Source organism: Hermetia illucens, chromosome 5 (genome assembly GCF_905115235.1).
Source record: "Hermetia illucens chromosome 5, iHerIll2.2.curated.20191125, whole genome shotgun sequence".
NCBI classification, from domain to species: Eukaryota; Metazoa; Arthropoda; class Insecta; order Diptera; family Stratiomyidae; genus Hermetia; species Hermetia illucens.
Window position 1 is genome coordinate 64,724,797 of NC_051853.1, and position 15,938 is coordinate 64,740,734.

Consider the following 15,938-nt stretch of genomic DNA (forward strand, 5'->3'; position numbering starts at 1 on the left):
GAGTGTCCGTCACTACAGGAGCAAGATTGCAGCCAAGGGCTGGGGAATTTCCGATGTTTGCCTAAGAAAGGATGATGGAACGTTTACCGAGAATGAGAAGGACAAGGTATTAGGTATTTCCTCATCCAGGGCGGGAGACAGTAATACTGTCTCTGACATCCCAAAAACAGATAGAGGAGGAATAAGGAATACCATTATAGAAGCGAGGAATAGGATCTTTTTCACATTAAATCTTTCAGACCAATTCGATTGACATTCCTCATACTAAAACAGTGGAGAAGGTCTTGGACAACTAACCACATTATAACCATGCAAACACACTTGTACGCTTGGACTATAACAAGCGAAATCGCCCTTTATTAGCTAACGGAGTACGCGATGCAATAGACACCAAAGAAATAACCCTCTGGGGGTTTCTGGATATTGAAGATACGGTCGATCCATAAAACGGTCAGGAAGTCATCTTGGCTTTGCGGAAAATTATTAGAACAGAAACAACTAGAAATACTATTAGCCGCCCTTATAGACTTTCCGGGTGGGATCATCCTCATCCATACGGATTAAGTGACCCGCCCACCGTAACCTATTGAGCCGGATTTTATCCACAACCGGACCGGACGGTCATGGTATCGCTCATAGATTTCGTCGTTATGTAGGCTACGGAATCGTCCATTCTCATGTAAGGGGCCAAAAATTTGTCGGAGGATTCTTCTCTCGAACACGGCCAAGAGTTCGCAATTCTTCTTGCTAAGAACCCAAGTCTCCGAGGAATACATGAGAACTGGCAAGATCATTCATTGTCTTGTATAGTAAGAGCTTTGACCCTATGATGAGACGTTTCGAGCGGAACAGTTTTTGTAAGCTGAAATAGGCTTTGTTTCTGACAAAAACCATGCGCGGATTTCATCATCGTAGCTGTTATCGGTTGTGACTTTCGACCTTAGATAGGAGAAATTATCAATGGTCTCAAAGTTGTATTCTCCTATTCTTACTCTTCCTGTTTGACCAGTGCGGTTTGATGTTGTTGGTTGGTTGGTTTTCGGTGCTGACGTTGTCACCATATACTTTGTCTTGCCTTCATTGATGTGCAGCCCAAAATCTCGCGCCGCCTGCTCGATCTGAATGAAGGCAGTGTGTACGTCTCGGGTCGTTCTTCCCATGATGTCGATATCGTCAGCATAGGGCAGTAGTTGGGTGGACTTAAAGAGGATCGTACCTCTTGCATTTACCTCAGCATCACGGATCACTTTCTCGAGGGCCCGGTTAAAGAGGACGCATGATAGGGCATCCCCTTGTCGTAGACCATTGTTGATGTCGAATGGTCTTGATCCTGCTGCTTTTATCTGGCCTTGCACATTGGTCAGGGTCAGCCTAGTCAGTCTTATCAATTTCGTTGGGATACCGAATTCTCTCATGGCCATGTACAGTTTTACCGTGGCTATGCTGTCGTAGGCGGCTTTAAAGTCGATGAGTAGATGGTGCAACTGTTGCCCATATTCCAACAGTTTTTCATCGCTTGCCGCGGAGAGAAAATCTGATCTTTTGCTGATTTGCCTGGAGTGAAGCCTCTTTGGTATGGGCCAATGATATTCTGGGCGTATGGGGCTATCCGCCCTAGCAAGATAGCGGCGAATATCTTATAGACGGTTCTCAGCAACGTGATACCTCTATATTTGCTGCACTGAGTGATATCTCCCTTTTTATGTATGAGACAGATAATGCCGTTCGACGGAGTTCGTGATAAGTCTCTGCGCGTGACCGCGTTCTTTGAGAGTGCAATATTACTCGGTATGCGGCATTCTTCGATAGAGCCAAATGGCGAAGCCGATCGCGACGAGCCGACCCCGCTTGTGAACGGGACAAAGGCTGAAGAAAAAGAAGAAGATGCGGCATTCTTCCGTTTCGTGGCTAGCTTACATTCATCATCAAACCAGCCGTTCCAAATTTTTTTTTAGGCTGGTGCCAAGAATGTTTCATCTCCAGGTCCTCCGTTGACTGCGGTTATTGCGGCATCCATTTCCCTCTTATAGGTGTCGCGGAGGGTTGTGTTGTGGATGGCTTCAGTGTTAACTCCAACCTGATTTTCAGAGGGAATTGTAGGTGGTGTCGTAATTCGAGCTCGGAGCACCATGCCAACGAGATTGTGATCCGAGTGTGGAGAGGCGTATGTTTGTGGACCGCTTCCGCGCAAACCAGATACCTCCAACAACCATTTCGTGCGATACTGCTAACTGTATAACGCGCAATCCGTTATCATTGGTATCCCTATGTAAGCTATGGGAGCCGACGTATCGACTGAATACGGGCTCCGTCTCTACTTGACTGTTGAAATCTCCAAGTATGATTTTGATATCATACTTGGGACAGACTTCGAGGGTCCGCTCAAGTGTCTCGTAGAAGGTATCCATCTCCGACTCTGCAGTCTCCTCTATAGGGGCGTGAATGTTTATGAGGCTTAGATTTTTACACTTGCTGTAAACCTTGGGCACTCAAATACAACATGCTCCGCATTCTCAGCCACGTTATCACACCTTGGGCAGCATGGTGACTCGTCATGTCCAAATCAATGTAGATAAGCCCGATAACCTCCATGTTCACTTAAAAACTGTGTTAGCTCTTAGCTTAGTTCCCCGTGGCTCCTTTCAATCCATCTTCGAATGTGTGGAATGATACGGTAGGTCCAACGGCCAGTTTTTGCCTCGTTCCATCTCTTTTGCTATTTTGCGATGGATTCCCGCCGTGCTAGTTACCGTCGAAGTACAAAAGACTCCCCGATTGCATACATTTTGTCGTAGAGACGCCGACCTTCATGCGCCAAGATTTCCCTGCCAGTACATATGCTGCTTCTCGTGATGTTGTTCGATAAGCACTGCATACCCGGAGTGCACTTAGTCGATACGCCATTCCTAGCTTTCCGCGGTTTGATTTGTTGTCCAGAACGGTTGCCCAAACTGGAGCTGCGTAGAGTAGCTGTCTGTGTGTCTGTCTGTCACTCCCGATTTATTCGGAAAGGGCTTGACCGATTGTCACGAAAATTGGTAAGAGTGTGTGATCTGCTGCTCCCTTTACATGCAGCATGATATGACGCCATTTTGTGTTAAGTTTAAGGGGGCTCCCCATACATGTGAATGGAGGGTGCAACATTTTTTTTCATGATATGTGACCATGTGTCAAATGAAGTACTTTTCAAAACTGGTTCCATATTTGATATTGGGTGAAACCTAGGGGAGTGAGGGCTCAAAATATGACCCACAAAAATTGTAACAGGTCTCGTTCTCAGAACCTACCCAACCGAAAAATCTGAAAAAAATCACAGTGGTTCATCTCTACGAAATCTAGGCCTCAAAATACATCCAAAGTTATGGGCGGTGAAACTTTGCCATTTTTTGTGAATTTCGTGCATTCTACAACCTGTATGACGTCATCATCACATATCAATTCAGCAATACCATAACGAAATGAGCTGTTATGAATGCGGTATGAAAGAATTATTTTGTTTTAGTTTTTTAGTCATTTGTATATGAATATCAATTACTCCAACCAGACATGTGTGTATATAGGTATATAGTATATGTGTGCTAATGAAGTTTGCGGGTAGTGTCTCATTCAGATGGATATATTTGTACATTAAACCAGCCGTATTTAATATATGTACTATATATGTACATATAATATGTATGCTTTTATGGACATGTAAATCGGAAATATGGGTATAAGTTTATATACGTGCATAGAAATGTACAGTATTCGGAAATATTCAGTTTGTTTAGGGTGAGTATAATATCTATGGCTGTAATATGTACGTATGTTTTGTAGTTTGGAAAAATATGAAGGAATAGGTTGGACTTGTAGCTATATACGGGTAGCGAGCTTCCGGTATTCCGACTTGTTTGATGTTTTCGTCGATAACAGCCTCTTTGGGGCGTGCACTTGTGTCTCGTTCTCGTTGCTCATTTAGCCTGTTTTAAATTTAGCAAACTACTCCTCAGTCATTGATTGATAATTTTTTTGTTTGGGGATATAATTGATTGAATAATGTTTATCAAGCCAAGCCGTGGTTTCAACAATATTTTTTTGCCAGAAAGTACTGCTTTATCAATACACGAAATTCTCTTTTATCCATCTTGTTCAAACTAACAAAATTTGCTTCACTCAAATAAGTAGCGCCATCTGTGTCTTGCCTTACGAACTTTTCAGCCCAGCTGTCGATCATAGTTAACCATAGTCAACGCATACAAATATTTTGACATGAAAAATCTACAAAACCTTCCGTACCTGAAGCGGCGAGCCTCCGGTTGGTGACTTACTTTGGTAATTTGCTTAATAATACAATTAATCACGTTCTTCGATTTGGTGGAGAGATACACCTTACTTTTCTTGCGAAGACTAAATAAAATAAGTGCGCGAGCAACCGGAGAAAGTTTGACTTTTAAACCAACACTTAATTAATTAGTCAGGTACGGACTTGTACTAGTTAACTTGTTTTCAAAACACTTCGACTTCCTAATTTTAGTGCAAAAATAAAAATACATCAACTTTCATATGTCGTTACTATATTTCAACAGATACAAGAATAAATATTTTTATCTAATATTTATCTCTATAGTATCTTGTAAATTTTTCTTAAACTAATATGATTGTTTCTTTATTTCAATTCGTCGATAGGCTCATACTTCTATCGCAATGTTTTTTTTTGATATTTCTCGACTTTTATTGTCAAAATTTTGTATCTACGATTTATGAAGGCAGTACAGTGCTCGTGCAAGAATATAAAAAGATGCTCAGCATTGATATGCGGATTTGTATATAAACAATTTTCCAACAAAGATGAACATACAAATTTAAATGTCTTCAAATATCACAAAATAACTGATATAATCTTTTGCACATAAGATATTATAAAATATCGCGGTGAAGTAATTAACACTAAGAATGATAATGTGATGAATAATGTGAAATGACTTAATTTAGAATGTTTGGATTGCAAATAAAATACAATGAGTGTGGGTCGACCTCATCCGAAAATGCTGTTGTAAAGTCCATTCAAACCGTTGCTAATCGATGAGAATATGCCTTGGTCACGTTCTGGCTGTGGTCGATAGTGCGGGGGAGCTACAAACGGTCTGAAGTGTGGCCCATCGGAACGCTGTTCAAAAGAAAAGTAATTGTTAGTATATTTTCCAGTATTTATATAAGACTCTTAAGCTAATAGAGGGGTTGAATAGAGACTTAGTCAAATAAATAGATATCATTAAAAAAACACAGTTAATTGACGGTGAGGATTTGTTACTATTAGTAAGGCTCCACTACTTGAAAACACCTTCTATTCATCTATATTAAATTCAAACCATAATTACCTGTCATGTTTCGTTCGTAGTAAAATCTGGTAAATTTTGTTTGTTAATATTTATTGATTAGGCACCGAAGACTAAACAAGTACTAGTAAGTTACCAAACTATGAAAATTAATCACGTATAATCAGGAATTTTGTTATCAAACCTAAAGGCAAAGTAGGAGAACAATGATGGCCTTCAACTCATACAAGTGAAAAACAAAGGTGATCTCTGACTCAAACAAAATAGAAAAAATTGTAATATTTTCAGTGTGCTTCTCTATAATGGATCTGCGCACTGACGAAGGGACTACAAGAGATAGGTTCTCTCTTAGTATCTTTTTCTATACCTTTAACAAATCAAGCGGAAAAAAAGGAAGCTATAGACATGAACGGAACTGTTTCGGCGCCATTTTATGGAATTAGATGTGCGTTGGTCGGACACCACGGCCAGAAAGAAGCTAAATCGAAAACAGAAGAACCCTTGATGTGAAGAGGCGGGACGCTTTGTGGATAAGGACATGGATAATGCAACATCACAAATGCGGCTACTCTCAAGTCTCTCAAGTCATCGAGTCATTGACAGTAGAGTGTCAGGGAAACCTGGTGATGCACCGACCATGCATACGCTTCTAAATATAAAGGCTGGTCAAATCAACCTGCTGCATCCCAAAAAGTTAGTAGACCTTTCTGCTGACAGAAGCAGAAAGGAAAAAATGAATTACATTTTTTTAAAACGCTTTAAAGAAGCTTGTCCCGCTAATAATAATAATAATCGTTGGCGCAACAATCCATGTTGGGTCAGGACGTTGAAGTATGTTAGAGCACTTCATTCAAGACCGTAACGGTACACTACAGTACACTGTAGGAGGCAATTTGGTCAGCATTGCGGTCGCCCGAGATTATTACCCTGATTTTACTCAAGTACTCATTCGCAGCTGAGTCGACTGGTATCCGACATCCAGGTACGATAACGAATTCCTCTTCCACCAGTGTCATTTGACTGCGATCTTCGGCTACGACAGCCTTGTGCTCTAACCACTTGAGCCATCTGGACACACTTGTCCTATTACCCGAGGTAAACGTGGTAAAATGGTTTCCCGGTAAAACCGAGTACTGCAAATAATTTCTGAATCGTGCCTGTAAAAGCAATAAGAATGGAGACTAGTTAAATTTCAGGCACTTCCATCGTGAAGATATAAAGCCCGTAAAAAGTTCGAAACGAGGCTCCTTTAGCGTATATTGTTAGAAAACCGAACGCAACTTTCACAAAGCTGAGTCAGTACAGACTTTCTTTTAGGTACTCCATTCGGGAAAACGGAAGAATCTCGGATGCCTTAGCAAAAGGGAAACCAGCATTTGGAGACTCAGTAGCATTGGCTAATGCTATTATTAAAAATTGGGAACAAGATTCGCATAATGGTAGGTGCAGATCGTTAATGTTGCTAGACACACATTGCAATAAACACCAAAAAAACATACTGTCAAGTTTATCGTATTATAGCCATCCTGACTGGCCATAATTCAGTAGCTGGATATATGTTCAGATACGTGTCTATCCAGTAATGAGGAAGCGGGATTCACGGAACATTTCCAATGTGATTGCCCCGACTATGGACGCATCAGACGTCAGATTTTTGGCGCAGATGTGTTCTAGCTTGAACGAGTAGCATCAAATCCTACGTTACATTAAAGAAACCTGGACAGGTACTCCTTTAGACCGGGGAACCGACTGCAATGGATCACTACCCTATTTATTCTCGACCCGCATTTTCTATCTAGAGTCCTGCTTAACATATGCATAAATACTCCGAAAGAACATGCGAAATGCTATTGATTGGTTTGTTGAATTCAAAAGCTGGGGAGATAGAGGACACATTGCCACGAAGTGCAACTCGGTCTCAAATTCATGTTGTGCTCAGGAAGGGAATGTTTACATAATAGCTTCATTGCTACTAGCGCACACCCTGAACTGAAATAGATGTTAACTGTAATGGAGCAATTGAATTAACTTGGCCTCAAGTTTTAGAGCACCGATCAGGTTTATCCTTTAGAAAACTTTACAATATGTGAATTCCGGATTGGACTGGTGGCGCCCCAATATGAGTGTCGCCAAACCATATAGGACTGCAAGAGGCAGCTCTGTGTTAGCTATGATAGTCAGCGTATATGCGTAAAGCTAGCTTGATTGCTAGTAACCGGCAAAAACCCAAGGAAGCCCAATTCAGTTTCAGGTACTGGCCGTCGAAGATGATATTAATGCGTACTCAAAAGGAGGGTCTGGTTTAGTAGTGGGACTGACAGTCGTTGGTACTATAATGGAATAAAATATATCTTACCATTTTAAGAAAAACTTCAGTCACGAAATCAACATTGAGAAGACAAGGCAGACGTTTGCAAAGTTTTATGGGGCAAGCATTGCGGAGGAGATTTCCGCAATACTACGGGAATGACAGAAGCTTGCTTTGGTATCTAAGGCTGGTAAACCTTCAATTGGACATACTCTGTTTGTTTCATAGAGCACCACTATGGAGTATAGGCTATAGCGAGTAATGAATAATCTGCCGTGAAACGATCCTATTATTGAAGCCATATAATTCAGCCAACCAGGACCAAATTGGCAGGTCTTTAGAAGCACCTCATATTTCCAGTTATCTTGATATTTTTGTTGATAACTACCAGAAGGGAACAGAGGTCTGACACGACTGCAAAGATAGCATTGGCTGCATTCACAAAATATCCTAAGGATATCGGGTTGTATTCATGTAATAATACTCATTAAAAAGAAGATGATCAGTCGCGAAATTTGCTGCAAGTCAAGTACATCTCGATCACTAGTAGACTTAGGAGTTGCCTTCTATATGCACAGAACAAGATTGTACTGGCATGGGCTCTAAATAGAACATCACTTGGTAGTTGTTTATTATCCACGTGTCACTGGTGTCCGTGTTTACATAGAATATCATCGATGAATTTACTAGCCGTTGTAAAATGCGGAGTGAAATTATCTTTGCCATTATTGCATCATCAATAAGAGCGGCAGGCTTCATCGGAATTGGTTATCTGAGAAGGGGATGACCGTTTAGATTCAAAAGTGGGGCACCCGTCTTGTGTACGACAATTGGGGGAGGTGGGGGCCTACGGAACTGTCCCGTGCAGCATTTGCAGTTTCTACAGAAGTGCTACTTCAACGTATTCGAGAACTCTGCGAAGTTTTGCAAGGAGTGATGTAAAATATCTGTCCTTCCAGAATGTTGGCACTTGATTAGAGGAAAACGCAACTACATATATGCTCCTTTGATAATTCTTTTATCAACTCAAGGTAACCCATTTTAAGAAAGCGATTACCTCAGGTTTTGAATTTTTCCAAAAAAGCACTGTTTCTAAGATCCCCGAACAATAAATGAAAAAAAAAATGAAGATATATCAGTTAACTGAAAGTGATACATCTTCAGGAGCACCGATATACAGTACACACATTTTAAAAATAATAAAAAGTGTTTCTAATACATTCACTACCACATTTATGTACAATACTTACATTTGAAATAGTCACTTAGAGGAAGCTTGATCTTATTTTGTTAGATTATTCATGTAAATTTTAAACTTTCTTGAACAACTTGATTATTATTTAAATAGATAAATAATTGCAAAATATAACACTAAAGCATTCCGTAAAGGTAAAGTGTAGATTTTCGATGGTATTACGTGATTATTTTTTTATTAGGTTTCTGTCATTGTATTTTCATAGTTGGTTTAGTTTTCGGTGGAGGTGAATTCGGCTGAAATGAATTGTCAAATTTTGATTCCATCACCAATTAGATTTCTTGTTAAGTATTTAAATAATTCATAGTGTAAATTAAGTTTCAATCGTACATCCTCAATTAAAAGGATAAATTTTTAAAAGATGTGCATTTACCTGATCAAGTGGGACAGGGCTAAAAGGCTAAAGTTATCCCTATAAATTGAGCAAATTTTCTGTTTTGAAAGACACGGAAAGACAGTTCACAGGAACCTTAATTATCATCGTTGATTTGCCATTCGAGTAGGCAGAATTAACATTTCATCCTCTTAAAGCTATTGTGATCTCTGGCCAAAAAGTCCAACGACTACTTTTAACTACCACTTGTCAAGTCCAATTTTTCCCTATTGGAGAGGCTAAGATAAGTGATAGTATGACCTTGCAATGTTAAGGCTGCATAGGTGGTTGAAAAGACATCAAAATTTCACAGGCAAACTCGTCAAATTTCGACAAGTCCTCAAAAATGTATGTGGTTTGGTTCAGTGAATGTAAGGCACTTGGATATAATTCGCACTCATGTCGTCTTTGCAATTATATTTAAAAGAGGGACTTGCCTCTGCATCCACTATCGGTCACGCTGCTCTCAAGGCAGAGATGGGGGGGGAGGTGTCTAATGACTTGCCTCTGCTCTAAACAAAACTATCAGTCATGCATCTATAAGATATTCTTCTGTACCTTACTAGGTCCACTATCCCTCGCCGACTTCAAAACTGTATACGGCCATGAAAGAATTCAGTATCTCGACTAAATTGATAAGGTCGACTATGTAGCTTCACCTTGACCAGTGTGAGAGGTCAGATGAAGCCAACAGGATCACTCTCCACACCTGACACGATCAACGAAGGTCTAAGAGAGGAGGGGGGAGGGGAGTGTGACCTATCATGCGTCCCTTTTATCCAGACCTTAGAGAAGGTTTTACATTGAGTCTGCGGTTATGCATTTATTTTGTCAGACTATTCGCTATTGCACGATATTGACATTCAAAGTCTTATATTACCGCAAAAGTTTTTGATTATAGGATAAACGTAAGGGGGGTTCCCAGCCTATTTCTGGAAAATATACTTATAATAAATATGGTAATAATATTAACAATATTTAAACAGGTATCGGTATGAAAAGCAACCTAAGGCCTAGATACCATTTGTATGGACCACCGTACTTGGGTTGGGTAGTTTCTGAGAAAGGGTCTTTGAAGTAACTGGCCCTTTTCGGACCCCTGCACTCCCCCTTCTAATGTCAAAACTAATATCGGTTTCGAAAAGTACTAACCAATTACTCACTACATGCAATAGGATTCACAGGTCCCAAATCTACCAAATTTGGTATCAATACTAGTAACCATTTCTTAGATAAAATATGTGACAGACAGACACACATATGCAGACAGACAGACGGAAGGATAGACAGACATACAGTTTATCGTGAGTCGTCAGGTCTGTTCTTTTATACGCGGCACCAGTCTGGGCAGCTACGATAAAAATTGTAGAAAATGGCAGACAGCTTCAAGCTGCATATCGGTTAAGTGCTCTCCGCACATGCTCTACCTACCGGACAACATCGTTTGAGGCAGCATGCGTAATTGCGCAGATGATTCCAGTGGATGTTTTGACCGGTGGAGCAAGCCGTTTGTACGAGAAGCAACAAATGAGCCTTAGCAAGCAAATTGGCAAACAGCATGGGACCAGGCGAAAAATGGTCGGTGGACACACAGGCGAATTGTGAACATAAGGATGTGTACTACACGAAACCATGGCGAGACGACATGGCTCAATTCTTAAGTAAATGGTGGGTACAGAAAATACCTCCATAAATTCGGTTTGGATAAATCGCCAGATTGTCCTACATGTGAAGGTGCAACAGAAGATGCAGACCATGCTTTCTTCGTCTGGCCAAGATTCAAACGCCCAAGGAGCAACCTCAAGAATTAGCTGGGGTCCCGTTAACGGTGAAAAATCTCGTCAGCTATATAGTGAAATTGGATACCGCGTGGAATGTAGTAGCTGAAGCGGTAAAACCGATGCACCAACGGCTAAAAAAAGCAGAAGCTGAACGGAGGTAAAGAAGTCAAGCTAATGCAACTAACATGACATAAAGCAGAAGCATCATGGAGAGTTAATGAATTGAATAGCCCCGCGAAGCAATACTGAAACGGCGGTCCCGCGAGGAGAGTGTGGAGAAAATATTGGAGGTTTTGGTTGGTAAAATTCCAACATCAGCGTCCTCGACTCCAGATGCGTGTTCATAATGGATTTCCCCCAGCCAAAAAAAAAGACAGAGAGGCGGTAAGCCAATTTTAATAAGATTTTATTTTACACAAAACCTTTAAAAGGTTACCGGTCTTTTGGCTTCGAGATGAGGAACAGACTTGCGAAATACAAAACAATTTTAACACAACATACTAGATGGTATTAGGTAGCAGATCGGAAAGCAGACCTGGTATGTGGAGAGTTTCTCTAACTATCGGCATTGTTGAAACTAAAGCGAAGGGGGTTCGGGAAACTCATCTATGGGGTTGACACTATTATGCTACAGGTGTTGGCTCGCACATATCGCGTTCGTCACTTTTGTGGATAGTAAACTTGGTCCAACTTTCTTAAATTAGCATTTAGCGTCTGAAACCATTGCTGTTTCGGTCCGTCTTCGGAGACTAATCTTAGCTAGGGAGTTCTTTCAAGCTACTATTGCTCAATAATTAGGTTCTTAACCCCCTTTAGGGCTGGCAACCTGATATTGTCGATAACAAAGCCTTCCATTGAAATTGTAAAAATGGATTTAAATTTCTAGGGATTTTGGCATTCATCGGTGGTATCCATTAGTTCTAGCAGCGAAGAAACTTTATGTCAGATCCACCCGATGGTTTCAGCGAAAATTTTTCGCCAATTTTATCAATGTACACTCTATTGCATGAGTCACCGATAATATTGTATACTCCGCTCGTTTTTGATGGTTCCTTATCTATGCAACTACCAAGGTAATTTCTGATAATTATTAGAACACCAAAGCCCGTTTTTAACATTGCTGTGCAGTTTCGCCTCTACTTCAGGCATGTAAGTAGTGAATCATACAATGTTTTGTATTCAACATTTACTTGCACTTCAGCAGGAGATCATCCTGGCACCGTCGACCACGAAGGTTAACGGATTACTTTATATGATTGCAATGAACCCTTATATTGGATGCAACGCGACAGCTTCATTAAGATAATAAATTAAAGACGGCGTTACTGTCGCTTATCAATTTTTTTAATGAGTAACTTGTTTCCTTCCTCAAAGCACTCAGAAATTGCCTGGAAATATTTAGCTTCTCAACAGAAATTGTCTCTGCCCCGAGTACCCCAATAATAGGTTTCTAATAAGAATTAACGGATGTGTGGAGCTCATGGGTAACAGAGGCAAGGCACATTATCAGCTTGTACAGAGGAATCCTCCATTATTATGACGCGAGGATGCCAAGGAAGATTATGAACCCGAAAGGCCATATTTCCAGAAAATCAGTGACGGGTGCCAGTGCGAGTTTTAAGTGTATTATTATTTTTTCTTTTACCACTTTCAGCTTCGCTTGATATCTCAAGTCAAGCCCCAAGCCTCACTCTCCTCCCACCTTGTAGAGGAGAGCTTCCTATCTTTTCTTTGATGATGTATCTCAAAAGCTTAGCATTCCGTGTTCTAAAACTTATTGACTGAGACTTAGATGGACTTAGATGGAACGCGAAAACAGTTGCGCCAAGCTGTGCCTATTCCGTCCTCAATGTTTGGTTTTCACTTTGTTTTCTGATTCCAAACGAAGACTCCACCGGCCGTCTTTTAGACTGAAAGGAGCATCCATATACCGGCAAATCGGGCAGCAGAACCAGTTCAACTCTGGCTATGAAAGGCGTTCATACGCAAATTTAAAATATTTTTATCTTTGAGCATTCGTAAAAAATGTTTACCAGCAATGGAATTATCGTTCTCTGCCTAAAGAGCATGTCCGGCGACCGTAGGAACCAGTTTGCCATATCTCCTTTCCGGCCGGCTGGATTACCGAATCAATGGATCACCGGAACAGTTCAAACTGACAGGCCAGCCGGATACCATCCTCCTTGTACATATACAACTACAAACAAACTTTGGGGTTGGGATGGCAGGAAGTTTGCAGAGAGAGTGCACTGAACTCAACTGTACAAATTTCGCTTATTTCACTATTTTGATTATTTTTATTTTTTTTTATCATTTTTTGAAATTACTTTGATATATTCATTTTTGTTGTTAATTACTGTCGCTTTTTTGCCAATTCCATGGACATGGCGCGGACTGTAACCGGCTTATAGTCTTTGATTGAAAATTGTTCTTATGAGTATTTCCAGGTCCACTTTTTGAAACAATTTGCCAAGAAATAAGGATAAGAACTTATCCTTGCACCCATATAAGTGAATCACTATAGCAGTGTAGCACATATTGACTAAATAAGGGAAAATGTATCCATCCTATTGATTGGAAATGTACGATCATATTAGGTATAAATCAAATTCAAAGATATTTCATACGTTGTTTTAAATTAAGGCTTCATAACACGTGAAAAAATTGTGTATAGATAACCATAAAAAATAAGTGAATCATGCAGCATCAACTTTTGTACAGCAAAATTTATACAATATGACCATTATCATTATCTAAATATTTTTTTAGCGTCAATATTCATAGAAAGCTCACCTTGCCGGGTTGAAGTGTTACATTCAACAATGTCGGATGTTGTTCAACAACAACGAAATCTACTTCCTTCGGGATAAATCCATCGGCATAAACCTACAATAAAAATGTTCTATTAGTAAGGACCTAACAAAAATTCACTTTCTGGTGCTTATAATCAACAATATTAAATACTATCAAAATTTCGAGTGCAATGTAATATTTAAATTTAGCGTTAGTTCAAACTTTTATGAAAAGAATTTAATCCTTGAAAATTTCACAATCATTACAATAACTTTGATCAGGTTTTGAACAAAAATTTAGACAATTAAGCTCTTTAAAATTCAATCAAAATTGACGTAGGATACTGTAGAAAATTGGAAAAATTGAATTTGGAATTCAGAAGTGAGGAGTCATAGGACTCTGATAAATATCTAACACAATTTCGATCATTGTTGACTAATTTTTGGAACTAAACTTACCTCTAATTTGTATACTCCTGGAAGTAATATTCTCCAAAATTCTCCATATCGTGTTGTCTGGAATCCAACATCGCGACCTTTAATTTTTAAGGAAGCACGTTCAACTGGTATACCGCTCGCATCTATTACGAAGCCTTGGACTCCTCTATGAGCTTCAGCGAGGAACTTAATCATTGACTGTAAAATTTACACAAAAAGTACTATATCATCCTCTCTTTCATCTAAACCATATATTTACCAATTGATTATCATCCCAATACCTTCGCAATTCTTGAGCTGGAGGGAATTTACAGCAAGAGATCTCGAGTGTTACTTCCATGCAACCATACCAAACGTAGTTATAATCTTGCATGCCTCCTGTTAGCGGATACCATGCCGCACCATTAGTTATACCCTTTTCAAACGCTGGAAATGCTGACTTGCATGCCACGCCGCGAGACATCTTCTTATGATTGTTGGCATAGGTAAGTGAAAGGTGTTTGAACACATCATCATCTGGGGTTAGTGACGGGGTGGACGAGTAGCTCTGGAACACTGAACCCAAAGGACATGTTGGAAGAAAAGCAAACATTGTATTAAAATTGAAAATAAAGTTTGATGTGTTTAATGGAGCAAGCAGTTACTCACTCGCACATAGTGCTGACGATCGACATATTCCTTTTAGATTGCAAATGGGGAAAAGGAGGTAAGTAACATTAGATTCACAAAAGTTTTTTTCAAATATGTAGATACTCGGATGTTTTTACTAAATATCATATTTAATGGTAAACCATGAAGCATTCCCTTGATTTCACCTATAGTTCAGACCCTAGTACAGCGGCATTTACAGGATATTTACTCTATGTACAGAGGCCACCCAATACAATTATTCGAAAAAATCGAAAATCTGTAACTCCTGCTAGTTCCTGAAATTTTCTTGATCTCAATCGCAACATTTGTTACATTTTCCTTATTCCACAAATTATAACAGTATTATAATTGCTCATGTAATGGAGCACGATTGGTTAGGATTGTTCCCAAAGGTGGCTGCGTAAGAAACCAGCTGGAGACGAGAAGACTGGCGCTTGAAGCATGAAAGGTTGTTGGACAGCTGTTCCTTTTTAAAATACTTAATACTTTCAATCTATGATGTTTTAGGACGAATTAAATTCACACAAAAATGATGGTTTTGTCCAAATGAAACTTTGTTAATTGAAGAAAAGACTACGTTAACCTCGTGGGTAGAATACTCTGTACCGAACTGTACAATATAAGTACATTATTGTACAGTTATCTTCCAGTTCCTCTCATTACCCTAACCATGCATATGATATTATATCACCAACATCAAATATCACTCTGCAACCCGTAGTACCAAATATATATTGAAGCCAACCGAGAGAACTGATTCGCCACCGGCAGCCGGTATTAACACTCGACAGTCGCCTAGATCGTTTGTACTAGAAAATATACGTTGACCAACGTCTTACACTCATCAACCAGTAGTCGGCATTCAATCCAAATCGTAACATTACAAATCAATTACTTAAAGTCAAGGGCTTGCATCCCCATATTCGCATGCACCCGAAATCCCCCAACCCAAAGTGAGCCGAAACCCAGAGCCAGCCCGATACTAGACGTCAATATCGATGTGGGCCGCTTCAACTTATACTACG

At 39.9% G+C, this 15,938-nt stretch overlaps 1 protein-coding gene across 4 annotated transcripts in view; it reads right to left on the reverse strand.

The window, feature by feature from the left end:
• Nucleotides 1–4,539: 4,539 nt before the first annotated feature.
• LOC119657599 (carboxypeptidase M) overlaps nucleotides 4,540–15,938 on the reverse strand; it is a 32,529-nt gene continuing 21,130 nt past the window's right edge. Inside the window, exons 5-10 of one of the 4 annotated variants that reach the window (XR_005250148.1) lie at nucleotides 14,911–14,940; nucleotides 14,522–14,817; nucleotides 14,284–14,460; nucleotides 13,826–13,918; nucleotides 8,874–9,114; nucleotides 5,008–5,146 (exon numbers count right to left, since the gene is read on the reverse strand). Coding sequence is in view for 3 of the 4 variants with exons in the window: in XM_038064585.1 (XP_037920513.1) it covers nucleotides 5,015–5,146; nucleotides 13,826–13,918; nucleotides 14,284–14,460; nucleotides 14,522–14,817; nucleotides 14,911–14,940 (728 nt within the window). In the remaining variant the exon portion in view is untranslated. Of the gene's footprint in view, nucleotides 5,147–8,873; nucleotides 9,115–13,825; nucleotides 13,919–14,283; nucleotides 14,461–14,521; nucleotides 14,833–14,910; nucleotides 14,941–15,938 lie in introns of all 4 variants that reach the window. The other 3 variants (XM_038064585.1, XM_038064587.1, XM_038064586.1) reach the window with 3 other exon arrangements.